Source organism: Ostrinia furnacalis, unplaced genomic scaffold (genome assembly GCF_004193835.3).
Source record: "Ostrinia furnacalis isolate ACB-3 unplaced genomic scaffold, ASM419383v2 OfSCF2703, whole genome shotgun sequence".
Classification (NCBI taxonomy): domain Eukaryota; kingdom Metazoa; phylum Arthropoda; class Insecta; order Lepidoptera; family Crambidae; genus Ostrinia; species Ostrinia furnacalis.
Window position 1 is genome coordinate 53,423 of NW_021132942.1, and position 27,933 is coordinate 81,355.

The 27,933-nt window shown below is 39.1% G+C and overlaps 3 protein-coding genes across 4 annotated transcripts; 1 reads left to right on the plus strand and 2 right to left on the minus strand.

Annotated features, from left to right (window-relative positions):
• The first annotated feature begins 6,715 nt into the window (after nucleotides 1-6,715).
• Nucleotides 6,716-9,377, plus strand: LOC114356256 (TBC1 domain family member 31). Its single transcript, XM_028309341.1, has one exon. The coding sequence runs from the start codon at nucleotides 6,814-6,816 to the stop codon at nucleotides 9,259-9,261; it is 2,448 nt and encodes an 815-aa protein (XP_028165142.1). The 5' UTR covers nucleotides 6,716-6,813; the 3' UTR covers nucleotides 9,262-9,377.
• A 198-nt stretch (nucleotides 9,378-9,575) lies between these two features.
• On the minus strand, nucleotides 9,576-16,618 carry LOC114356266 (uncharacterized). 2 transcript variants are annotated; one of them, XM_028309353.1, is made up of 9 exons: nucleotides 16,488-16,618; nucleotides 15,680-15,826; nucleotides 15,133-15,255; nucleotides 14,575-14,747; nucleotides 13,928-14,084; nucleotides 13,396-13,475; nucleotides 13,069-13,240; nucleotides 12,239-12,494; nucleotides 9,576-9,796 (listed from the first exon to the last, which is right to left on the minus strand). In XM_028309353.1, the coding sequence occupies exons 1-9, from the start codon at nucleotides 16,497-16,499 to the stop codon at nucleotides 9,663-9,665; spliced, it is 1,254 nt and encodes a 417-aa protein (XP_028165154.1). In that variant the 5' UTR covers nucleotides 16,500-16,618; the 3' UTR covers nucleotides 9,576-9,662. The 2 variants fall into 2 exon arrangements, with proteins under 2 accessions (XP_028165154.1, XP_028165156.1); XM_028309355.1 differs by having other exon boundaries at nucleotides 15,680-15,811; nucleotides 16,488-16,617.
• A 1,506-nt stretch (nucleotides 16,619-18,124) lies between these two features.
• Rpt1 (26S proteasome regulatory subunit Rpt1) lies at nucleotides 18,125-27,861 on the minus strand. The gene is made up of 10 exons (XM_028309340.1): nucleotides 27,668-27,861; nucleotides 27,545-27,582; nucleotides 27,295-27,468; nucleotides 26,723-26,862; nucleotides 26,062-26,230; nucleotides 24,846-24,978; nucleotides 22,938-23,064; nucleotides 19,757-19,853; nucleotides 18,932-19,140; nucleotides 18,125-18,424 (listed from the first exon to the last, which is right to left on the minus strand). Exons 1-10 carry the CDS (start codon nucleotides 27,738-27,740, stop codon nucleotides 18,280-18,282), a joined length of 1,305 nt encoding a protein of 434 aa, XP_028165141.1. The 5' UTR covers nucleotides 27,741-27,861; the 3' UTR covers nucleotides 18,125-18,279.
• Nucleotides 27,862-27,933: the final 72 nt, after the last annotated feature.

A 27,933-nucleotide genomic window follows, 5' to 3' on the forward strand; every position in this document is an offset into this window, starting at 1 on the left:
CATACGGGTCGAATTGAGAACCTCCTCCTTTTTTGAAGTCGGTTGAAAAGAAATAGAAATACAAAAAGTTGTTGACACAGTAAGTAGATAAAAACAACAACGAGAACAAAAACAACTAGAATAAAAGCTGAAAGTTTGTCAACGCATGCTTCCGAAGACGAAGAACGTTGGACCATCCTGCATTGGCAGCTACCCTAAAATGCTTGTCTGGCAAGGGGTTGGAACGGTCAAAAGTATTTAGCTGATGAGGAAACATCATCTAATTATTGCCCAAATCTATATCTAGAAAGGTCACTGATTGACTGACTCACTCATCACGAAATCTCAGAAATGACAAGTGCTATGAGTCCCAAATTTTGCATTTAGAACTTAGGTGCTCACTAAGACGGGATTTTGCAAAATTCAACCCCTAAAAGAGTAAAATGAGATCCACGGCGAAGTCGCGGGCGCAATATGTATTATTGCGAAAAATATCAACTTATAAGGTTTTTCTAGCCTAGCTTACGGTAGCTTTTATCTTGTGTTGGGAGCATGTGCTGACAAACTTTCAGCCTTTACAAAATAACGAAGGTCTGGCGTTCACTAGCTCTTAGTCCACAAGAGAACAGACGTTGGGAATATTCCGCAACACCTCGTTATTATTAACGAATGCGACAATATAATGCGTGACGATGACCAATGAGCCGTGAATTTGGCGACTGCATAAAATGTAGACATAACAGTTTTTCGCCAAGACTATTCAATATTGGATTGATTGATTACAGAAATTATGTAATGAGGCATGTTTTGGTGCAACTTACTTTGACAATATTTGGGTCAACTGGTGATTCTATTGGACTTAGTTACGAATGCCATTTTCTCCTTAATTTACATAAGCCACTGTTGATTTTTGATACAAACGCATACAAAACTAAACATCTTTATAGTAAAAAAATAAAATAGTCTATTACTCATGAAATAAGCTGCCCATCATAAAATTACTTCTTAAAACAGGCTTCTTCATTTTTTCGCCAATGACTTTTGATGGGTAATACCAATTCATCTTTAATTTACAGTAACCACTGTTGATGTGAGACAAAGGCATGAAAGTTAAGCATCTTTTGTGGTTACAATTTAAAAAATACCTAACTAAAGAGGTCCGAGGTCCCTATGCTCATTATAAATGTCGAGACACGGACTGTCTCAGAAGTTAGCTATCTTACAACAACATGGTGTAGTTAATATACCTACTCGTAGTTCGTAGTGTGTCGACCAAACAAGAAAGAGTAAATATTAATCTCAGAATAAATCGTCAGTTATTCGACATTTCCCATACTGAAACTGTCAATGTGCCAGTTATACCAGGAGTTATTCTCGGATAAAAGTTTGGTTGAATCGGGTCTAAATCTTACAGCTGATTTCAGCTCCGAATAAAAGAAAAAATCAATACCTATAGGATCTTATATAAATGCTAAACTTTATGAGACAACAATGCTTTGTTGTTAACTACTGCTTTTGTTTATCTTAAAAGTGCAGTTACACAGTACAATGCATTAGAAGTTAGAACTGAAACGTCACGCGAGTTTAGCCATGCATAATAAAATGAGTGTGTTTTATTGCTACTTGGCACAAAGCATGTCTTAGATATCTGATGAAAAAACGTTTGAATGAATACTAAGTACATATGTTGAATATTTCATACACATAGGTAATCCTATAGTTTTGACAGATACGACAATACTGTAGTCTGTAAAAACTCAGGTATAAATGTTATGTATTTTTAGTTTGTAAGTTTCCAGGTGCCATCATCAGAATATTTAGTTAAGCACGATCACTTTTAATTTATCAGAAGCAAATGGTGTATTTAACCTTCATTCTCTACGCTAATTTGTGTACTACCACAGTATAATAATGGGTATTTACATACTACCAAAGATACTACAAATCTAATACAATGAATTTTAGTAGAGACAGATTGTACAAAAAGTTAATTATTCATATTTGATTAAACCTTATTTAAATGAGAACTTATCATCTAAACATTAAATGAGAAAGCGTTTGTTTGTTTGTTACGCTTTCACGGTCCAATCCAATCGAACTCCATGAAAATTGAGCCAATCTTACATCTACTGGTGTTTTGATATTATTGAAATGGCAACCCAATAGAACGAGGAAAGTATAATTGGATCTATAAGAAAAACCTGATTTCATTTTTAATTAGATAATTTTTTTTTATATTCAATAAGTTACTTGAAAACGGTATTTTCCGTACAAACACAAAAAGTAATATTTGAAACTCTTTTTCCCATTAAAAAGTGTAGTTAAAAATATGTAATTAGGTGAACTTACACCCATCATTTTTCTTTTGAAAGCCCACCAGTAAAGGTTGTAAAACTTTTTCTTCAATTATAATAATTACGACAGTTTATCACGTTCATTAAGAAACATTAGAAGAACCTATATTATATCCGTACTTTTTGCAGAAGAAACACAAAAGAAAGTATTAATTAATAATAATCAATTGTAACTACAATACCTCGTACTATGATTGTACTTATTATTATTTTATGTTCATCTAACTCGGCGAGTTTTGACCATAGAAGACGTAATTTTTTTGAAAGCCTTCTTTTCACTACACATTTTCCAAAAACTTTGTTTATTCAAAAATAAATTCAAATAATTATTTATTTGAGGAGGAGGATTATATTCTGTTGATTCTTAAATGATGCTCTATTTATTTTATCAAAATAGCGTATTCAAGTTATGTTTCCTAAAATAATGCCGTGGATTTCTGATATTCGGAATTCATCTCCTTTGATAGCAAAGTAAATAAATACATTGCTCTACCAAATTCCTGATTTACTTTTTCGGTCCAGCCTAAGCTTCAAAATAACAAAGCGTGACAGTAAAACCTAAGACAATGTATGTATGTAATACTAAAACTAATTACTGGAATGTAGAGCGATAAAAGATGCGTTCTAATCGCTGACTTTCAGTAAAAACATAATAACACCCGTTTCCCATACGGGTACAGCTAGCAACAGAGGGCGCTTTTTATGCAGTATAGTGCAACCAACTTTGACTTTTATACAGCACAAGCTTTCCGCCCGCGGCTTCGCCCGCGTTGAATTTTTCGGTTTTTTATAATAACAATAATGTGGCTTTCTATTGGTGAAAGAATTTTTAAAATCGGTTCAGTAGATCCCGAGATTACCCCTTACAATTTAACAAATATACAAACACACAAACTAGTATACAATTTAATAATACTTTTCGATCCAAAGGAGATCATTCTGGTGCTCAAATACAACAACTTTTTGAATGTTAGGTTAGAGGTTATACTTAATAGTTCATCATCATCATCATTTTAGTCCACTGCTAAACGTAGGCCTCACCCAATGATTTCCATATGACCGGTTAGTAGCGGCACAAGCGGCCTGCATTCAGCGCCTTCCTGCTACCTTTATGAGGTCGTCGGTCCACGTGTGGGTGGTTAGCAATCAGCTGAATCAGCTGTTACACTTTTTAATTAATCTCGGCTGATGACTAGATTCGGATAAACAATAAGATAAATGGCCATGACTGAATATACATAATACACATCACACTAAAAATTGCCCCCACTGGAATCGAAGCTACAAATGTTGTTATTACGTGAACCACCAGACCGTATATTATGATGGGTTTCATTTAAAGGTCAAAGTTTCAATATTAATATTGAGGTAAATTGATTATTGCAATGGTTATGGATAGGCTAATAAAAATCTCTACTGTTGCAAAGATTGGAGTCCTATAAAATCTAGATTTGATGTTCCCCGTTCAAAAACCTGTGTGTGCAATATTATTTACAGTACATTATTATTTATAGTACATGTCTACAGTTCTGAAAAGTAATGCCATTCGTAAATCATGTTGCCGGAAGAAGAAACTTGTTCGATCCATCGGTGTTTATTTATTTACTGGAATCGTATGAAATTCATAACAAATAGTGCGGAACGTGTGCTCTATTTACAAATAATAAATCGAATTCTTCAGTCGCGTGAGTTTATACAATATGACCAAAAGAAATAATAATAAAGTGGTCGTTCACTTTGTATTCTAATTTATTTGTGGTATGAAAATAACTATCTTTATGTATGTTTAAATATTAATGCCGGAATGCCAATGTTTTCACGAATTCAATACCCAACAAAACTCACTCGTACATGATATGTAATGATGTCAACGTGCGCGTATAAATAAAAAAGATTACTTTATATCTTCCTTGATTATCTACAACATTAATTAATGTTTAGCTAGTTATAATTGTAGGAAAACTTACCCGAAATTGCCGGGATAGCAGACGGGGTAGCGCCGGCACACATGGACCCCCGGCACCCTCTTCCCACTGAAGTGCTGCCCCCCATTGAAGATCACCTCCGAGCAGCAAGGAGACGAGCACCTTCCACTATCAGAGCAATCCGAGCCGCAGCAGGACCGAGACCCCTCCGACCCGTACCAGTGTTCGTCGCAGGACATCGAGTACTGCCAATCGGGAGACGGCATCCTGTATCTGTATCTCGGGTCCCAATGCCCCGTATTCAAGTCAGTACACCGCTCCACATAAGCCCCGGCCAGCTGCTCCATGTACTGCTTGTACAAACGCTTCTGCCGCTGGCTCTGCGACACATGCAGCCGCAACACGTTCAGGAAACACATCTTCAGCCCGCGAAGGAACCGCCTGACCACGCCCGCACTCTCCACCAACCGGTACGTCGGCATAGGCCCGACTACCCGAAACGGCAGACGAGGAATCTCAGAGAAAACCAACTCATTTTACTGTCGCTATTAAGTAGCGATGCGAGCGCTTCGTTAACAAGGTATTCCGACGTGATTTAAGCGATTTCCCGTCCTGTCGTGCGCTATTGAATAATCCGCGGCACGCTGATGTTGTGGTGTCGTGTTCATACGCTAAACTTTCCTCGGAAAAGTCAGCAATGATCGCGCGAGCACGTTGCGGTTACATTTTGGATTTCGCGCCAAAATAACGGTCACCCGGTCTCTCCATAGTGGCGTGTGCGCGGCGCGCGCTGCGACCGCTGCGGCTCTGTGGCGACTGCGCGGGCGCGACAGTAATCACTTAACGTCAAATTAGCTCGCATTTCCCCGTGAGGTGAAAAAACGGAACAGTCTACGGAGAAAATGCGGCACAACTGAAAATAATCAGGGTCATAAGCCGTAACCGATGCTCCATTTCGTCCATCAAGCTCCGGCTTAACTCGATAAACGTTTTTAAACGTCTAGTGAATGTACTGCAACATTGTGAGATAACGAGATTATAATAACAGTTTGTGAACATTACGCGAGACAAGAGCAGGTAGAAAGTTACTGCAAGCACAACAATGCATAAAAAATGTTTTGAATATTTATTGCTGTAATTATTTTTATTTATCTCTCAGAACTCAAGGGACGTGAAGTTATGTTACGGCATCGTAAATACCTGCTAAATTGAATTGCGCAACATGGTAGGATAATGAGAGAAGACATTATCTTATGCGGAGCTGACACTAGGCTGTGAAACTTGGCTTAGAATTTTGAGTGTCGTTTCAAATAACTACCAATCTTAGTTCGATTTTTCTAGGTCTCTGGAGACTTCAAAATAAGATAACCGTTCGTTGTTCGTAATTATCTCCGCGATGATGATGCTACTGATGTAAGTAAACACGTTAGTGCGTTTCACTACGCTGATTTTACAGAAGTTGTCCCAGATATAACACGACAAAAGAAAACTAACTGAGATAGAAACCAATGAAAAGACCTGTGAAAAGTAGCTTAAAAGTAGCACTGTGATAGAGTTATCTGAGATAGCTAAATGAATTTGAATCGTATTTATTGTAATCATGTCCTTAAATCGCACAGGCTACACGCACGTGGAACGGAAAAACATGTAAAGATCCGCAAGCGAGCCGAAATCCGAATCACGGAAAAAGGCACTTTTTATTTAAAAACCGGCCAAGTGCGAGTCGGGCTCGCGCACAAAGGGTTCCGTAGCAGCAAATATAACCAAAATTACAGTTAAATCAACCTATCTCAAAAACTATAAGAGATACTTTGATCAAACCAAAAATCGTTGAAAGAGTTAATTAGCATGCATCACCTCTATTTTTTTTAGAATTTTATACCCCGTAGTTATAAAAATAGAGGGGGGGGGACATACTTTTTACGACTTTGAGAGCTGATATCTCAAAAACCGTTCACTTTAAGAAAAATGTTTTTTAGAAAACTTTATATCATTTTAAAAGACCTTTCCATTGATACCCCACACGGGTATGTACATCGAAAAAAAATTTTCATCCCTCAGTTACATGTATGGGGGGCCCCACCCCCAATTCTTTTTTTTACTATTTAGTGTCATAATTTTGTAGCGGTTCATACAACACATATTCCCATCAAATTTCATCACTGTAGTACTTATAGTTTCCGAGTAAATCGGCTGTGACAGACGGACAGACGGACAGACGGACAGACGGACAGACGGACAGACGGACATGACGAAACTATAAGGGTTCCGTTTTTGCCATTTTGGCTACGGAACCCTAAAAAAAAAAGGTGTTTTATAAACGACCTCTTTAGTCTACTCAGCCGATATTATAAACACAACACATTTCCGAACTAAAGTTTGCATCCGCGGTTGCCATGACAACGCTCACTAGCTGTCGTGTTTTGACACTCCTGTTTATTATTTTGATAGCTTGACTGCCAAATTTTAAATCAGTTTGACCCAGATTTATAATGATTATTCTTTAAAAAAATATATAATGTTGTATGCATCGTATGGGATTGAATTATCATTAAATGGAACAAGAGAAACGAGGCGACCAGAAGAGCGTGGAGAAATTCGATATCAAACTTAAATCGAGGCCCAGGGATGGAGTTATCTTGCAGCTGCATCACACTGTTCGAGGGTCCAATGGAGAAAGCCGTAGGATTCGGTTCTCGACGGGGACCTTCGATGACAGTCAAGAAAAGCTCGCGTGTGCGGACAATGTCGGTAACCTGTTCATTCTAGACTTCTCCGACCTCAAGTTCTGGAAACTCACCGGCGTAGGACCATGCACAGCTCTCCATTTCATGCCCAACAAATTGGACACAATAATAATCGCAAATGCAAAACGATTCGATATCGCCTTCTTAGACACCGAAACAGGACAAGCATCCTTGACACTAACCGGACACACGGCACCTGTGAAACATATTTCATTCTCGAACAATAAAATAAACAACTTACTGACTGCTAGCGCAGTTGAAGCAATACTGTGGGAACTGACAAATTACACCAAATACTTCACTCTAAATACTTATTTAGGCGCTCAAATCCAGCAGATAATGTTCATGCCGGGAGGCGATTACCTCGTCGCTTGCTTTCAAAACGACACGGTACAGATATGGAAACATGAAAGTATGAAATCAGTGAAGCAAATTATTCCGAGTGAGTTGAAACACATGAAGAGCATAGCGTTCACGATGAATGGCAGAGCGATGGCGATGGCCGGACTCACGCCCATGCTAATATTATTCAGCATGGACACGTGGAAGGCTCTAAAATCTATAGACATGTCCAAATATAACATCTCTGGCGCACAGCAAATCGCGTTTATCCCACAAGTCTTCGATGGAGGAGCCAACAAAATACTGGCAATACTGAGCAGTGATTGCACGCTGCTTTTATTTGATTTAGAATCTTTATCGGTGATACACAGTATACGCCCTGAGTCATCGGGAATTCGCAAATTCGTCGTAAGTCCTACTGGAAAGTATTTCCTCTGTATCTTACAACTCGGAGAAGTAAATATTTACAACTCAGCTCATGTTTTGGACATGGCTCAAAGTGCTATAGGAGATGGTATAAAAGAAGAGGTCCCATCTACGTCAACCCAGAAGCCTGTTCCTCACAATCTGTCTCCTTCGAAAATAGAAGTTGAACAGAAGATGCGAACTTGCATGGATAGTGCTAGACTTAGGAGAATCCTTATGCAGTATGGGGAATATCCTGACAAATTCAGATCGGTCATTTGGAGGTCTCTTTTAAATACGCCTAAAAACAAAATAGCGTATGCAGCGCTGGTTGACAAAGGCATACATCCAACGTACAGAGATATAGAAAAACAATTTACTATACACAGATCCGTAACCTTGAAAAACCTTAAACGATTACTGTCATGTCTGGCACACTGGTGTCCCTTGTTTGGTGTCATGAAATTCTTGCCAGGGTTTGTGTTCCCGTTTGTGAAGGTTCTGCAAAAAGATCCACTTTTGCTGTTCGAGTGTGTAGCAACAGTCCTACTGAACTATTGTCAGTTGTGGTTTGAGTATGCCCCATTTCCACCAATCAGCATCTTGGCGATGGCAGAAAATATACTAGCAGAGCACGACCAGCAACTTTTGAACCATTTCTGCGAGGCTGGAATCACGAGCCAAACTTACGCTTTGAAGATATTAGAAACCGCCTTTAGTGAGGTACTGACATGTTCGGAATGGTTGATACTTTGGGACCATATTCTCAGCAACGAACCAGCATTTATTTTGATGGCGGTTGTTTCGTATAACATTGTTCAGAAAAACGCCCTGAAAAGACTGACGACACACGAGCAGCTTGACAATTTCTTCCACATGCAGAATCCAATCGACAAGAAACTATTTCTAAAGAAAGCCTATGTTTTATTGAATGAAACTGGTGAAGATATTCATCCTAGAAGATTTTTTAACAGTTTCGTTTCTCTTGAAAAGGGAAACTGCTACCAACAATTCACTGGGTACCCCAAAGCTACTATTTGTTTAAAATTAGCGAAGAAGGAAAGAAAAAAAGAGAGTAAAAGTGATAAGTGTACCTTGCGAGATTTGACTAAAAAAAGTCAAGAGAAAATCATAAATGAAAGACAGAAGGCTGAAAATGATTCCGAGTTGAGAACTATGGAAAGTGATAATGATACTTCTGAAGATGGTCACGCGGAGAAATATGTGAAAAAGAGTAAGAGAAAAAGCCATGAACACCACTCACCTAACCGAGAAGATTTGTGCACAAAGGAGTTTCTTGAAAGTGTTATGTATCCGGCCTCAGTGACGAGAAACAAACAACATGGCGATTCAAAATCCAGTAGGAGAGATAAAGACAGTAATGTAGGTAAACATTCGTCCAAATCTAAAAATAAGAAGAAAGCAACGGAAAGGAAGAACGACAATTTAGAGAAAGAAGTTGAAAAATTAATAAGGACGTGCACGAACTCTGATGTAACTGATACATAGTGTTAGAAATATACGAATGTCTGTAATTTTAATGCTACGTGAGAATTTTTTCTTCCAAGACTTGTAGCTTCAATATTAAGCTATTATTTTCATCTGTTTTCCAGTAAAAAGGTCAAAAGCCTCATCTTTTATTTTATTCCTTAACCATTCATTAATTACTACACCATCATTATTATGGGTTAAGTTTATCTGAATAAACTTTTAACTAGGACCAATAAACAACTCAAGCTTCTGAAAAAGTATTAAAGGTTTTTTCAATATTGCTATAATATGAACGACCTAGTTTTGGTAATTCAGCTTAACAAAAAATTGGAGACAGTCTTTCGTAGTCGTGTTTATTTTCATAAATTAAAAAAGTATCAAGGTTAGATTCAAAACAAAAGTCAATTTTCTAGTTAAAGTTAGTCCTTTTTAACGGGCGTTGGTCTAGGTATAGTCGACTTCACGTGACTGAACTTTTTCTTAGAGGCACTGTTGGGACTTGCTTCGTTCAATTTTGAATGTACTGGAGTCACTATTTTTGGTCTGAACAAGTCTGAAACAATATTATTCAATTAGCACACACCCTGTATTCTCATAGGAATCATATTACCTACGAAAAAATATGAAAGGAATTTATTTTCATACTGTCACAGCAAAAAAGTGCATCCAGAAGTAATGAAATGTTACTACTTATATTCTTTCATAACACTAATGTTTCTCAATTATTACATTGACGTACCTAAGTAACTTAGGTCAGATAGATTTATTTCCCCTTTTTGAAGATAAGGGTAACTACTGGAAAGAGTCCAGAAGGATTACATCTTTCTTAAATGCCCATCTATCTTTGTTTAAATGCCCAGATTGCCCATGTAAAGGCTATTTAGAAAATATGTGATTAAAGAGTGCAGTGAGAACTTTGGTTAAAGTTTTATTGGTCACTATATCGACGGCAGAAAGCGGAAATGTCGTATCTCAAAAATTGGCTAAAATGACTTTTAATTGTATTGTATTAAGAAAAAAAAGCCGCGTCGAATGGTGTATGTATCGTCTTTCTACGATGAAAAAAAATATAGATACGTCATAGAATTTTTTCCAGTTTTTTTACAATTTACTTGACCAATTGCTGTAACTGGTCAAAAAAACGCAACTTTCGAAAATAAAATAGATACGACCACACTACTAGTATGTTAAACAGTTACAGCACTCTTTTTCTGAGTCGAACATTGATTTTTAAGGAGATACAGCATTTCAGCCGCCCTAAAATCTTACGATGTCGAACATACAGCAAATGAGCCGAACTGACGTGAGTACTTATAAAATAGTTACTGCATTTCAAACGTATCATCTAATAGCGAAAATCTTACTAACATCATTAGAATAGAGTCTTGTTTTGTGTACAGCAAGTAATACGATACTCTAGCAAAACAAACCCCCTCCACCCGCTGCGTCATACGCCATTCTGATCGCGCGGCAGTTGTGCGTTAGCGCCGATAGTGAGAACGCAGAATTGTAAATTCTTAAAATAAATATTATTTTACATTTTTATTTGTTGTTTCGTTTCAGCCGAAAGACGTCCACTGCTGGACAAAGGCCTCCCCCAAGGATTTCCACAAAGACCGGTCCTGCGCCGCTCGCATCCAGGCCACGCATTTTGTCTTGTCCATGTTCATTTTAAGACCCACTTGTTGAGAGGCTCTACTGAGGCCATCGAGCATTGTGTTTAGGTCCTCCACGGTCTCAGCTATGACTACGATATCGTCCGCGAAACGAAGGTGGGTGATATACTCGCCGTTGATATTTATGCCGAATCCGCTCCAGTCCAGAAGCTTGAAAACATCTTCCAGGGCGGTGGTGAACAGTTTCGGAGATATGACATCTCCCTGTCTCACTCCTCGCTGCAACTGGATAAGTTTCGAGTTCTGATCCTGGAGGCTAAGTAAGTGATTGTTGCAAGCAATAAAGAGAAAGTATAGCAGACTGATTTATGTAACTAATGAACAAAGAAGGAAAAGTAACATGATGATTATTTTTATTTAGTTTAAAAACTAATACTGAATTTAGCAGATTGATTGTTGAAACTAATGAAGAAGAAAAACTATGGCAGGCTGATTGTTAAACTTTTAAAGAGAAAGTGTATGCTTCTTAAAATTAATGAAGAAGAGAGATAAACTAATAAAGAAGAATATTTTTGTCGGACTGATTATTATAATTAAAAAACAGACTGATTTTTTTGTGCCATTACATTCTTAAAATTTAAATAAAACAGTTAAGAAAAAGATACAGTATTTTATTGTTTTCACATCTCTGACTCTTATTGTAGATAAAACATTTCAAATGTAGAAAGTTATTTCATTATAAGGTCCATACAGCTAAATAGCCCTGTACAGTTTATCGTTTCTTTGAGATACAGCAGATCCGCTGCCTGGGAATTGAAGTCAACTTAAATAAGCCATACATTTTACCTTCCTGATACAACATTTCTGCAGCTCGACATTAAAAAATCAATTGCTGTAACTAGTCAAAAGTCAATGAAGTAGTAACTCTAGATTATTCCAATCACCTTTATTAAATAAAGTTTAATTAGTAGACAAAACATGTAAAATTTCAGCTTTCTAACTTTCTTAATTTAAGATTTATGAATTTTTGAAATAGTTTTTTTGCTCTGGTGTAAAATCGGACTTTTTGAGATACGACAAAATCGCTTTCTGCCGTCGATATGTTCATTAAATATAAAATAATCACGTTTTTATGCATAAAATTACTCACTTTTATTTATTCAAATTTCTTAGAGTTGAGATCTCTATCACAAACTAAATTGCTCGTATAAATAACTTGAAAAATCGATTTGCCTAAGGCGGGAATCGAACCTACGAATTCGATTGGTTCATCCAGTGTCTAAGTAGCTCAGATGGATCAGTCGCTCGGCAAGCGAAAGGTCGTCAGTTCGATTCCCGCCTTAGGCAGTTCGATTTTTTCAAGTCACCAAATTACTCACTGTTCAATTTGCTGCTCTTACTATCCGGCTTCAGCTTATCAACCTTAGGTGGGGCGTCTTTCCTCATCTTGAAGATGTTGGGCGATATCCTCTTCAGCCGCGAGGGTTTCTCGTTGGGGTTCAGCGACTTCGGCCCCAAGTGCGAGGTGGAGGCACTCTCGAACCTCTTGAGCCGACTCTTGGGGAAGTCTTCCTGAACTGTTCCCAAGCCGGACAGGTTTGGACTGGACGCAAACTGGGCTTTGGGTGGCTCTGCCTGGGGAATTAAAAGACGAAATCATGAAAAACATAACCCTCCTTCTAGCGCAGTCGGTAAAAACTATTTTTTTTTAACTAGAGTGCACACACAGTCACATCAATCTAACTTCTCTAGCTAGTTTTAATAAATTACAGTCTGACAATATGATGACCTGAAAAAATTACGTTGGTAGATATTTAGGCTGGTTTTAGTGTCACGCGGACTGTCAGTGCAGATCGCTCCGCACAGCCGATCTATATGAACTGCTAGGGAGCGGAGCGGTTCCTCTGGACCGCATTAACGCTCCCTAGAAGTTCATACAGATTAGCCGTGCGGAGCGGGTCCGCACCGGATGGTCCGTGTGACACGAAAACCAGCCTTACTCTTTTTTCAAATTGAATTGTGACTTGCTACTTTTACTGATCTTAAATTCGCGGAAAATAGATTTTATGTGCTACCGTTCAGGTCATTTAGTCTTCGCAACAAAGCAGCAGAGACAATTAGAGGATAATTTTTTTTTGGTGCTCCCCAAGACGTGAAGCCTTAAACAATTATTTAATTTGCTAATTTGTTTGTCTTTGTAGACACTTACCTTCAAGACAGATATTTTGGAGACGTCCAAAGCTAGCGAGGACATGGAAGAATCGTTCTTCTCTTCAACAAACTCCTTTCTGATGTATGCTATCTTGTTTCTTAGTTCCTCAGCCTCTTTCTCAGCTTCTATCAATGTTTCTAGCAGCGGGTTGTGTATGGATTGTATTGGACTGTAACAATATGGAAATTCATATTGAATTGCTGCGACGTTTATATGTGACTTATAGAAAATTTATGTGCTAATGTTTTCATTGAGTGTTTTATCATAACTACTTTTATTTCAAAATTGACAATTTCTATTGGCTTGGATTTGTGTTATAATTACCTTGATGTTTTGTTGCGTCTCCTGATACTGCTCCCAGGAGTCGACGATAGTGTGTATGTACTCTGTCTGCGACACATAGTCTGAAAAATATAACATCGAAGATAAATAATTTTGATACTAATTGATTCTTTTTTTTTTCATCATTTCAGCCTGTGTCAATTTACTGCTGGAAGTAGGTCTCTCCCAAGGACTAACGCAAAGCACGATCTCCTCTTTGCCATTTATTTCCAGCTATCTTCCTGAGTTCGTTGATGACTAGGTTAGGTAGTAGTACCTACCCTACATACCAAGGCGTGGTCTCTATTAAGAACGCTTTTACTCTTATTGTATCTTTTATCGGTTTCAACATAGATCAGAGATAAGAATTAGGTACGCCCGTATTCACAAACGGTGCTTGCTTAAGTGAAGCAGCAAATCGAGCGCACAGCGTTGAATTATAGAGCTCCGTGATTGGTTCGTGTGTCACCCTGTGCGTCCACGCGCGCTGTGAGACCTTATAGTAATGTTTACGGGCGTAAGTCTCGTTACGAACCTTTTTCTCAGTGTTGTCGTCTCCATAAGCGCTCGCCAGCAAGCGCTTCGTCAGCGGCCTTGGCGCCGGCAGCTGCTGATCAGATTCAGCCTTCGCTGCTGTCAGCGTGTCTAGCGAACGGTACCGAGTGGGCGTATCGACTCTGGACTGGAATAGCCTGGAAAGACAGTTGAGAGAACGTTATTATTTTTACCATGAAAGTGTTATAACTACTTTGAAAATGTCTAAAAAACCAGTTTATTAATCTACATACTTTCAAAATGACTAGGCCTACTATTTTGTGAAATTTAACTAAGCCTAGTCATTTTTGGGGAATATGCGAATCATGCAGGTTTATGATGATAATGCATTTGTAGCCTACTTTTACATATAGTAATTTCTTAACTAAGATTTGTATTCACGACACTGATTTTTGTGGTTGCATTTTTCTTTACACCTTTCTTCTGTAGAACCAATTTTAGTTCACATTCCTGGTATCAAACTTAATATACATATATTTAACTGTTATAATTTATTATCAGAGGTCTCTATAAAGATACCTTATTATTAATTCACCTAAATGAATTCTTAACTCGTGCTAGGTTCAAGAGTATCAAATATCAAAATAAACAAGCAAGTGTACTCGTAGGTAATCTAGACCTGCCCACCTCTTCTCCGGCGTATTAAGCTCGATGATGCTAGTAGACTTATTCAGCTCCTTCTTCTTATCGTGATCAGAGTCGTTGTGCTGCTTGATGCACCGGATCATCTCCCGTAGCTCCTTCGTCAGACGCTCGCGGTGCGGCTTTGGGAGAGAACCGAGGAGGGTGCAGCCGAACTCCTGGGGATGAAGGAATAAGATGGTGATGAGGATGAAGTGGCTATGGGCAGGGCACATAGTACGCAGAAGTAACGGCCGATGGGGCAGCAAGGTTCTGGAGTGGAATAGAACCCACGTATCAGACAAAGCAGCGTGGGAGGTCCACCCACAAGGTGGACTGGCTACCTCATAGCAGGAAGGTGCTGGATGCAGGCCACTACCAACCGGGCAGTATGGAAATCATTGGGGGAGGCGAAAAATTTTAAAGACTCAATAAAGAGGCTCACTCCAAAGCCAATTTTAAAACTCCAGAACCCTCTACAGGGTATAGCATATTGAAAACTTTCATAAGTTTTTGACCATAACTCTTAATAAAGTTCAAAACAGTTAAAACAATAAGCCGTACCTTATCAAGATGCTTGCCGCCAGTCACGCCGGACACCTGCCAAACGCCGCTGTTCTGTTGGTCGGTGGCGGGGCACGAGCACGCCAAGCCTGGACTCTCCAGCACCACGTGCAGTCCTGAAGACTGGAAATAGGCCAATGACAGTGCCTTAGGATGACAAAAATTCGTTTACAGGTTTAAATATGTAGAGAAGTTAAATAGATAGTATAGAGGCATTTATACTGCAACAGAATTTAAGCAAAGTTATTATAGTACAGGAATTTAATATTATTGCTGTTCCTATTCATCAGTCTGAATCCTTAAAAACATTGAAAACTTTAAACCACAATTTTGACCATTCCATTCTCCTGAGTTTTTCAGCCAGGCCATAACCATATGCCACCGAAGAGGGCAGGGGAGGGCAGTTCCCGCCAGGAAATTAAACTCTTATAAATACCTAACTACCTTATGTTTCGTCCTCAAGTAAGTATCTAAGTGCGGGAAACCCTGCCTGCCTGATTTGCCCCCTAGGCCAGAGTATCAGCCACCCAAGGCCATAACATCGTACCTGACAGTTGATAACCACGGTCCTGGTGCCGACATCCTGGCTGAGGTTCACTTCACTCGTCTCCAGTGAACGTACGCTGAAGCCCAAGCACTGTAGCAACGCGCATAGCTCCACAACGTCGGTATATGCATCCTGCGATTCAATTTCCTATTTAATTATTTTTCTGATTAATTTCGTTGCGGGTCCAATGACAGTTTAACTTTCCCCCGGGACAAACTTGACCTTCACTGGTTGGGTTTTTATTGGCGGTCAAGCTGTAGATCCTGGCTACACAGGATTTGCAGCGGTGGGAACGAGAGGTGGGAATAGTCCCGTTCCTATTTTGCACCAACGTACTTTAGCCATAACAATAACCAGTGTTTTTTGGATGTAGTTTGACAGATTATGACATTTGTTAAAGTTGAAGCAAGATGGTGCAACTCAGCCTTAATATGAAATAAACAAAACAATCGTTTGTTCGTTTTATCAACCAAATTCTGTCCACTGTTGGACAAAGGCCTCACAGATTTCCACAGCGGCCGGTTTGGCGCTGTCCGCATTCAGTCGCTTCCCGCGATCTTCACCAACTTGGTTATTCAGTAATAATCAAAAGCATAAAAATAACTTGAGTTTAAAATTAAAAAACGTTATTAAATCCCTAAAATTTTTTACCCCACGAAACTTCGTTATCATTGTGGCATCAATATGGTCATAAATATTTTATAAATAACTCATGAATAACTTGGAATATTCATCCGGACGCCGTTATTAATAAAACCTAATTAGTAAATCCTCGTACCTACTAAGTAATAAACACTAGGGTACTTACATTAACAGACATCTTTTAATAAAACATACAAACACTTATCACAAACCACTTTCTTTTCAAATTAAATTAAACAAAACACAGTCACACCCGTTACACACGCACTATAATCTCTTAAGTCAGAGTACCCTCATTATTTAAAAAAAAGAACCCTTTAAAAGAAACATCTACCGTCAATTACTAGACAATTTTGATCGTCAATTTCATTGTAGTTATCGAAATAATTTGAGCTAACGAAGACATGCGATAGTCAAGTGCCGGTAGATAATCCCAGGCAGGTGTAATAGAATGAAAGCGCGAGACGTCAACTAATTATACATTATGTATGAAACAGAATGAAACGCCATTCTCTTAGGGCCGGCGCACACTAAAACTAATTTGCCTGAGTTGATACAGTCTATCTGAAAATTAGTCACATGCTTGATTTCTGAAACACGTCAGTCATGGTTTATAATTAAGGCAGCACTTTTATATTAAGTTTAAATACGCTGTAAATATTGTTTTTCTTTTAGTGTAGGTAATGTCTTGTTGGTTGTCCTATTAAATAAATAAATTTAAAATAAGTAGGTAAGTAGGTACATATTCTAAAAAATGGATCTAAATCTCTTGATTCACAATATGAATCACCGCCATCCATTTTACTTAATTTAAACAGTCCTCTCCTTAGCTCCGTAGGTTGTCTGGAAAAGTTCGTTTCTAGACCACAAATTCCAATTCATTTATATTGCAAGTAGGCTTATAGAAAACTCTTTTACACGTCCCAGTACTTTGACTTTAATCCTACCACTGCTTCGGGATAACAAATGGACCAGTGCTGAGAAGAAACAGCGCAAGAAACTCAGTCATAGCATAGCGCTTTAAACTCATTTTATTTTTGCAATCAGGCTTTTAAAAAGCACTTATAAACACGTCCCAAAAAAAATAATGATAAAGTTACTCAACACGATTTTTTTTTTATATCAAAAGCAACGTTATGCGTTATTCGAGTGTACGGTTGCCCTTATGATAGAATGGATAGATAACAATTACGTAGTTTGTGCGCAAATTTTGCATGATCTTCGCGATAGATATCTTAAACTATACAGTCATATGGCTCGATGGTTTTAGTGTAGACTGTAGGTACTTTAAATTTATTGTAATTTATTTGTTGCATAATATGTAAACTATCCATTTATCATTTTTAATATGTTTTGTAGTCATAAAGAAGCGTATAATATGTATGAATAAAATTATTACTGCATGAAAACACATGAAGATGTGGCTAAGAATATGCAATGGTGAAATGAATATTTTTATGTAAGTTTTAGCCCAATGTACCCAACATATTCGTTTATATTTTTGAGCAAACAGATCAAAGGCAGAATAGAAAAAAATATGCAACAAAGACATTATTGACAATATTTGTCACCCGGGAAGCAAACAGGAATGAGGGAAGATGTTACTAAATTCTACTCCTATAAAAGTTCGCTTAATAAATAAAATAACCAGTCTTTTAATAATTATTTATTATATTTATTACAGAAAAATCATATGTAAATAGTAAATACCATCTAACAAAGAGATCTCACCCATTTCGACATACAACAAAAGAATTACGAACATTCTAAGCATTGCGACAGGCTGCCATTTTGTTTTTGACAACTTCACAAAATGGCGACCGGCAACAAGCAACATGAAACTCTTTATGCACATTTTCAAAGGGTGAAGATATCTCTTTCAATCACGCAAATTGTCTTTCACAATAAAACCTTACAGTTTTGGACTTTACTGCGTAGAAGACAAGGCACAAAGCGGTTTAATTGTAGGTCATGTATCTTGGCGTGGCTGAGAACTTGGCGTAGGACTTGATGACCTTGTTGACTGCCTCCAAGAAGTCCTTCTCGGTGGCCACCTTGCGGCGGGCCCGGATCGCGAACATACCCGCTTCTGTGCAGACGGACCTGTAGGAAAAGTTATGGTTAACCTTTTATTTAAAAGAACATCAAATGTCGAATACTCTTGTTAACCCTTCTAGTGGAATTAAATAAACTTGTGTTAGGAGGGGGTTCACCACAACATTCCAGCCGTTTACGGGGATGAAATTGCTGACTTTCGAATCGGCCGCGGAGGTCCCAATCTATAAAAATGGTACTATGAAAATATCACGACTATAGCATTTGTTTACAGTAACTAATAAGATACATAATATAGAAAAACTTGAATCAGTCTAGGTACATAATGTGTGTCCGAACTCCGAACCCGGAAAATCATGTATTTTTGTGGCTAACTTATTTATTTATAACTTCCCATTATTTTGTTATGACTTATCACCACACCTATCTTGTTACATAATTTTAGCACCAGTAGAGTAAGCTGGACAAATCTCATGTGACACTTCTAAATTGGAAGTGTACCCAAGCTAAACCCGACCTTTACGGCTTAATAACAAAGCCCACAATATAACGTACCTAATTTCAGCACCAGTAGAATTCGGGCACAGTCGAGCTAGCAAGTCGAATCGGATGTCTCTCTCGACGCTCATCGACCGGGCGTGGATGCGGAAGATGTGGGCGCGGCCTTCCAAGTCCGGCAAGCCAAACTCCACCTTGCGGTCGAGGCGGCCGGGACGCATTAGGGCGGGGTCTAACGTGTCAGGCCTGTTGGTCGCCATTAGAACCTAAAACAAATGGAACATTTAATATTATTTCCGTTTGAGTGTAGGTGTACTACAAAATGCAACTTTGTAAAAAGGAATTTTGAATTCCTTTAAAATACACAGATCCATGCTCGGGCATATCAATAGATCTAATGAGAAAAATATTCTCCTCAGATCCATTTGTAGCGACTAGGAGTAATGGTGTATCAAATGATAAATAACTTCTCATTAGATCCACGGTGGATCTAGTTGGAAAATAAAATCTCAGTAGATCCATAATGGATCTAGTGAATGGATCTTATGAGATAGATCGAGTTTTAACACACTATGTCAGCAATCGTTGTTATTTTTGCAAATCACACCTATTCACTATGAACATAGCATATATCTGAGTAAGTTTATACGACAATGAGAAATGATATATAACAGGGCTGTTACTGCGTTGCACCATATTACTTTAACTATAACAAACGTAAAAATCTGTCAAACTCCAACGTTACGATTAAAGTTAGGTGAAGCAACTCGATGTATAAAGTCGCTGACGTTTGAAGTAACAAAACACCCTTCCATGCGCTGTAGATTTTACCTCAGCTGGGCTATATCCGTGGTAAATACTGACATTATTATAAATCATTACCTTAATGTTTCCACGAGGGTCGAACCCGTCCAGTTGGTTGATCAGCTCCAACATGGTTCTTTGGACTTCATTGTCACCCCCCGCGCCGTCGTCAAATCTGTAATATTATTCTGTGATCCATATGTTTTTCTTTTGTAATATTATAATGCTACAATGAGGGCTATCGTTTTTATACTTAACAGTTGGCACCCCTGGCGATTGACAGGACCTTACTCTACAGTGGCGCCATCATGCGATAGTCCTCCTACCACTTTAGCGCTCACCAGTTGGTGCCACTGTCTTCGCGACTAGCAAGTGACAGGACCTTACTCTACAGTGGCGCTAACTGGTGAGCGCTAAAACGATAGCCCTCATTACAACCCGGTCGAGCTAACTGCGCATCTGGCTGCTGTGACGTCACATCGACGCTCTGCGAACGCGGGGAAGTGCGCGGGAGAGTAGCATTACAACGAGGTGCGCAGTTAACCTTGATCGTGTTGTATTAATATTTTAATGTCAAACTGCTTAACATGCCTTGCATTAATCTTTACTAAAGCAGTAAAATATAGCTTAATAAACACAGGTCGAAATTACACTGGTTTGGGATTGGGTTCACACGTTTTCTGGGTAATAAAAGCATTTCCACCTGGATCAAAGGAATCTATATTTTATGCTTATGCAAAGTCAGTGGCAGTTTGTTTGCTTTAGGGGAAGTTAAGAGAACACTGATAAACTTTTAGTCAGCATTCCAGTTAAGATTCCCCATGAAAAAAACATTGATTTTAATCTGGGGGCACGGCAGTGCCCCCGCCAAGTCGAGCGCGAAGCAAACACTGCCGTACCATCCTTTACTGGAACCATTTCGCCGCATTTTCAGGCCTCTATTTGAGAACCTCTGGATAAGACCAGAACGCTGAAATTTTCGTCATCTAGTAAGCTATAATCACATACTTAAAATCCAAAATTTCAAGTCTGTAGGTCATTTAGTTCCGAAGTTACGCGAAAGCAAAGTTTCGCATTTACGACACTCACTCACTCACTGATGATCATCAAAATAGAACTAGTACTTCCCATCAACTCAGAGAGCTGAAATTTGGTACAGAGTTAGGGTTTAATGGCCACATAAAGGGAAAACTATAAAAACTAGGAAAATCGAAAATCTGGAGTAACACCACATTCATAATCAATACTACTAGCACCACACCGGCACCGTGGTGTTCGCCTATACCGCTCACCGCTAGATGGCGCTAGCACTTTGAGCGTCATTTTTCTGCACCGCGGTGTCCAGATTTTATTTCCTTTCTAGATCCCCCCGTCGATTAAGTTGAATGTTGTGTAAATATTTGAATTTCGTTGATTTCGTTTATTATATGGTGAGGTTGGCTAAGGTTAAGTTATTAATACAACTTCTGCTTTGTTGTCCATTTTAAAGGTCGTTGAGTTTATTTNTACTTTTTAGAGATAAACAAGCAGCTCCATCGAGACTTGGCTAGTTTTTTACAGAATGTTATTGGTGGGATGTATTTTTACAGTTGAAAGCACATCATACTATACATAAAATATGTTGCAAAATCGAACTTATCACATCTGGACAATCGCTTATGGTGATTATAGACTAGAGCATTTCAATGTATGTAACGTTCTGACGAATGAATAATATGTACGACGTTTAGTTCTTGAAAGGGTGAACACTAGAACATTTCATAGAGCGCTTCGTTGTTCTGTTACAAGTAAATGCTTTAGCCTATACGCACCTTAAAGTGGAGGAGCTCTAAAAGTCAGTAACATCAAGTTTGTCATTTGCATAAGGTTCAAACTCGATTGAGTTTCATCGCCAAAGCCTATATTTACCTTGAAAATCAGACAAGCCTTCTTGCTGCGAGCCATCTCGAAGAGTTCGCGGACCATACGAGTACTCTCGCCAACGTGTTAATAAGCTCTTTATCCCATTGGCATAAGGTTCAAACTCAACCGATAACATTACTAATCGTAAAGTCTACATTACCTTGCACCGCCGATAGCGTCGATTTCATCAAGGAAGATCAGACAAGCCTTTTTGCTGCGTGCCATTTCGAAGAGTTCGCAGACCATACGAGTACTCTCACCGATGTGTTAATAAACTCTTTATCCCATTGGCATAAGGTTCAAAGTCAACCGATAACATTACTAATCGTAAAGCTTATATTACCTTGCACCGCCGATAGCATCAATTTCATCAAGGAAGATCAGACAAGCCTTCTTGCTGCGCGCCATTTCGAAGAGTTTGCAGACCATACGAGTACTCTCACCGATGTGTTAATAAACTCTTTATCCCATTGGCATAAGGTTCAAACTCAACCGATGAAATTACTAATTGTTAAGTCTACATTACCTTGCACCGCCGATAGCGTCAATTTCATCAAGGAAGATCAGACAAGCCTTCTTGCTGCGCGCCATTTCGAAGAGTTCGCAGACCATACGAGTACTCTCGCCAACGTGTTAATAAACTCTTTATCCCATTGGCATAAGGTTCAAAGTCAACCGATAACATTACTAATCGTAAAGCTTATATTACCTTGCACCGCCGATAGCGTCGATCTCATCAAAGAAGATCAGACAAGCCTTCTTGCTGCGCGCCATCTCGAAGAGTTCGCGGACCATACGAGTACTCTCGCCAACGTGTTAATAAACTCTTTATCCCATTGGCATAAGGTTCAAAGTCAACCGATAACATTACTAATCGTAAAGCTTATATTACCTTGCACAGCCGATAGCGTCGATCTCATCGAAGAAGATCAGACAAGCCTTCTTGCTGCGCGCCATTTCGAAGAGTTCGCGGACCATACAAGCACTCTCGCCAGCGTGTTAATAAACTCTTTATCCCATTGGCTTATGGTTCAAACTCATCCGATGAAATTACTAATCGTAGAGCAGGGTACTCATCTAGCCGTGTAGCATGGAATGTATCAGATACTGTATCAAGTGAGTACATAGACACGAGCCCGCTGCGAGCTGCTCGCGCGTGGTTCGCAGGGAGATCGCAGCGACCCGCCGAGTGGCGGTATCACTGCGAGCACAAAGGCGACTCGCTTTAGGATCCGGGAGCTCGTAGCTAGATAAGCGATGACCGTAGACGAGCCGTACTCACTTGAAGGTTGTACACGTTACATACTACGTTACGTGCTACATAGCAGGTGAGTACCCTGCCTAAAGCCTACATTACCTTGCACCGCCGATAGCGTCGATTTCATCAAAGAAGATCAGACAAGCCTTCTTGCTTCGCGCCATCTCGAAGAGTTCGCGGACCATACGAGCACCTTCACCCACGTATTTCTGGACCAGCTCAGATCCTGCATTTAAATTGGCCCGTATTAAAAAACTATTAAAACTGGATTTATATTTTACTGACGTGTTGTGACGTGGCGCATCAAATTGGTTGATGATTTACGCCCGTATTCACAAACATTACTATGAGGTCTCCTAGTGCGCGTGGACGCACAGGGTGACACACGAACCAATCATAGAGCTCTATTCAACGCTGTGCGTTCGATTTGCTGATTCACTTAAGCAAGCATCGGTTGTGAATACGGGCGTTAGTATACTCACGGCACTAGTTTATAGTGTTCTATGTGTCGCATACTAAATGTATGAAACTAATTCCGTTCCGTACGGCTAGCACGAAAAACTTTCGAGTTCAAATCGTTTGCGTACTCGAATCGCCATCAAAAGATTTAATAAGAAAACTACAACAGCGCCCTTGTGAACGTTTTTTTTTTTTTTTTTTATGTGATAGGAGGCAAACGAGCAGACGGATCACCTGATGGTAAGTGATTATCGTCGCCCATAGACACCCGCAGACCCAGGGGCGTTACAGGTGCGTTGAACGTGTCGTAAAGTGAACTTAATATGAGATGTGGTTGCACGAAACTTATTTTGAGAATCAAAATTGTCACGTTATCGTTTAATTCGAAGATTGAGTATCGAATTTTATCGAGTACGCAAACGATTCGAAGACGAAAGTTGTTCATGCTAGAGGTACTGATCCGTCACGACAATACACGTCAGACAAATATAAATCTATAACTAACCTCAATCTCACTCTTCCATTCTTGTCGGTTTGGACTCGAAATTCAACATAATTATTTTAATGAATTGAAATCCATAACCAATGTTTAATGAAGATTGCATTAAAATTGTTCTACATTTTGGTAACATTGCCAAAGTCTACAAACGACAATGCTATTAGGAATGTAGTGCTACTTTAGGGAAGTTGTATCAAAACGCTGCCAAAGCTTAAGACAGCATTCTTTCTTTACTTCCCAAGTACCATCGGCAACAGTTTTAACTATCCATTGCCTGTCAATGTCGTCTCGTTCTATCGCAAAGAATCGTCATTTGATGGGAGCGAGAGCAAAAACGGAAATGGATAGTTAACAGTGTTGGCGTGTGTACGAGCATGCAATAAAAGCACAAAATTTAATTAAACCAAAACTATTTGTTACAGGGAAAAAGAAAAATAGGAAAAAAAACAAACGTTAATAAAAAACTAATTAATGAAATATTGTGCCAAGGTTTTGTCATGGCTAAGAATGTATCTGTGCAACGACGCTGTACGAGTGGCCATGTCTGTGTAACCAGTAGCCTTATTCACGTAACAAAACTTCAACGACAATAAATCGCTGAGTTGCGATCCTATCGAGTAATCGTTCCATCGGAATGACCCTTATGAATACGGATTTAGAACTGTTTTTCAATGGGACGACGTAACAAAACTTCAACGACAACAAATCGCTGAGTTGCGATCCTATCGAGTAATCGTTCCATCGAAATGACCCTTGTGAATAAGGATTTAGAACTGTTTTTCAATGGGACGACTTCTGAACATCAGCGAGATCTTGACTGTCAAAATACGTGAATTAGGCCACTGGTCGATAAAGGTGACATTCACTCATATAATCACGTTATCACAAGTTAAAAACAAACTTCCTAAAGCCGGCTCGCACACTCACTGCGGGCGCCCGTCGCACAGTCGCGACAGCAACATAATTACGCGCAAGCGATAAGGATGGGTAGCTTGGGGTCATTGGACAAAATTCTATGTGCTCGCAGACCAGACTATAGTTCTACTCACCGATAACTCGAATGAAGCACGCATCAGTGCGGTTTGCGACAGCCCTAGCGCAGAGCGTCTTGCCCGTACCGGGGGGTCCGAACAGTAGCACGCCTTTTGGCGGCTCGATACCAAGCTTGACGAACTTCTCCGGCTGTTACATAAACAAAAACCCCCTTATTAATAAAAGTTACACCCTAGTTAAACTCTGATTTAATTAAACTGTCATTTAGTATGGAAATTTCATTTTAATCCAGGGGGAAAGGTTCTTAGAGAGGAGGCTTATTTGGGGAATATACTATGCACAGTCAGCGTCAAATAGTACGTGACACCCAGTGGCCAAAAAGTTGACAAGACAACCTTATTCCAACCGTAACAAAGACATCGTCGTTTCAGCCAAATGACGTCCACTGCTGGACAAAAACCTCCCCCAAGGTTTTCCGTAATGAACGGTCCTGCGCCGCCCGCATCCAGGTTCTTCCCGCGACCTTTACCAGATCGTCGGTCCACATTTGCTACCTTGGCGAACATTTTTGCTACCTTGGATGTCATGGACTTGAGGCTGACTGTATCATGAGTAGTCTTATTTTAAAAAGATGCCAAAAATTAAAATGTTATTACCCAGTATAATGAAAAATGAAACTCAATACAAAGTAAAGCATAGATCAGAGCCTGTGATTGGCTGAATTTCTTCATATCATTACCATAATCTAGAGTTTGAATTGAGATTTGTATTTTATAAAAGATTTTAATGTTTTTGTCCTGCAAATTCTAACCTTGCCTCAGTCTTCACTAAGCAAAGCCATCTTATGCTGTTTGCTATAGGAGAGGTGTATCAGACAGCTGCCTAAGCTTGTATACAGCAGTCTTTCTTTACTCCCCATAATGGCTCCGTTACACTATGCGGGAAATTGGCGAAGCGTGAGCACACCGAAGTATCGACGACACACAACGAAACTAGCTGAATTGAGTGTTTACACTATGGGCTATATTTCACTGGGACACCATGGCGGCGCAACCAGTCGCCGGCTACCAACAAAATGTATACAGCTCTATAGAGTTACTCACCTGGTGTCTGTTTGGTTGCGCAAAGCTGTATACATTTTGATGGTAGCGGCGACTGGTTGCGCCGCCATGTGGTCCCGGTGAAATATAGCCCTATGTCTCTATCAAATTCTCGCATAGTGTAACTGCGCCCAAATAAAATCTCTAAAAATCATTTCCAACAATAACTTACATGCAACAACGGAGTCTCTACAACTTCTCTCAGCTTTTCAATCTGCTCCTTGCAGCCTCCGACGTCGCTGTACGTTACGTCTGGCTTCTCTTCAACCTGCATCATGGTGACCGTCGGATCGATCTTGGGCGGCAAGGGGATGTGGATTTGATACTTGTTTCGGTCCACACTGGATTACAGAAAAAGATTTTTAAGTTATAACGTTTTCTAGAAATTTCTAATGTGTAATACAAAGATAAAATTAGAATTTTTGTTGTTGAAAGTAATAACCCATTCAAATATATCTATAAGGAATGAGCTGCTGCGATCAACAATAATATAGGGGATGTGTGTCCGAATTTGCAATTACTTTAATGAAAATCCGATCTATCATCCCCATTCAGTATGGTGAAGTCTCAATACCTCATAGGAGACGTGAAAATAACTTAGGACTTTGAGTTTTGCTAATTTGTGTTCAAGTTTAAGGCTGTTGCACAACCTTATTTTAACCGTAACAGTGACAATAACTGGTGCTTTTGGACAGATTTTTTACGTTTGTCAATGTTAAAATGAGATGGCTGCAACTCAGCCTAAGTTTGTAAAATATGACTTTAGGTGTGAGTAGATACAAATAGCATTATTGACATAAATTAAATAAGGTCTAATTTTTACATTCACTTACCCAACTCTCATTCCTTCTTCAATATCAGTGGGGGCAACGGAGTCGGCCAAATCGACCACAAATTTGGCAAACTGTTTGACATTGATAATGTATTTAGGGTCATTTGAGTCTGCATTTATGATCTTAGTGCATCTGGCCACCTGCAAAAGATAACAAAGTTAATAATCCTAATTAATCACTTTCTTACAATTTATTAATGACAATATTAACAACTGGGCTAACACTGTGTAGGTTTGTTGTCGACACGAGAAGAAGAAGAACAACTGGATGACACAATATTCTTCAGCACATGATTTAAGCTGTAGAGTTGATGAGTTAAGTAGCATACACATTTTTCCATGTGATATTATTACTCAGAAAAATTAAGACACCATCCTAGACTGCATCTCACTTAACATCAGGTGTGATTGCAGTCAAATACCTGCCTTGTTCTGTATAAAAAAAATACCATGACCTATTTCAAATAAATCAATAATATCAGTCTTCATATTCCTGGTGGCAATAAAATATTGAAGCATGCTCACTGTCTGTAAGTATGTATGTTACAAACAAATGGTAGTTGAGTAACAAACCTGTAGGGGTTGCTCATTCTGTAAAGTCTGCTTGTCTGCTGCCAAATCCCACAGAGCAGGAGGTGCCAGCCCTGTGTCAGACTCCTTAATGCCCGTGAGTTCATTGACCCGCTTCATCACAGTCTGGATACCATCCTCAACTTCTTTGATGATTTTTGTGTACTGCCCTTGCCCCTGTAATTCGGAAATGCAATAGTGAATTTTTGCCAGTCATCATTGTTTAAAATAAATACCACGGAATCGTACTTACATATGATTTCAAAAGGGCTATGTCTCCTTCATCCAAAGCTGAAATAATATGATTTTAGTTAGTAATTTTTAATGGCATAGATTTAACAAAAGGTTAATGTTTGGTGTCAGTAACAATACTTACATTTGATTTCCTTTTCGGGCTCCTCTTTATCATCTTTCACTTTGCGCATATCATCTCCCAAATGGTCTGGCATTTTTGCTAATTTCTTTACTAAAAGTATCAAGTAAAATAGTAATATTTCCTACAATATTCTTCCCGTCATCAATCCTCCACCAAACTTAGGTTACTCCTTTTCACGCTTCTGTCAATTCGATGACTAATTATTATGAATTTTGGTTGTAGTTCGTAGTACGGTTCATGCGTAGAATGAAAAAACGTTGAAACTT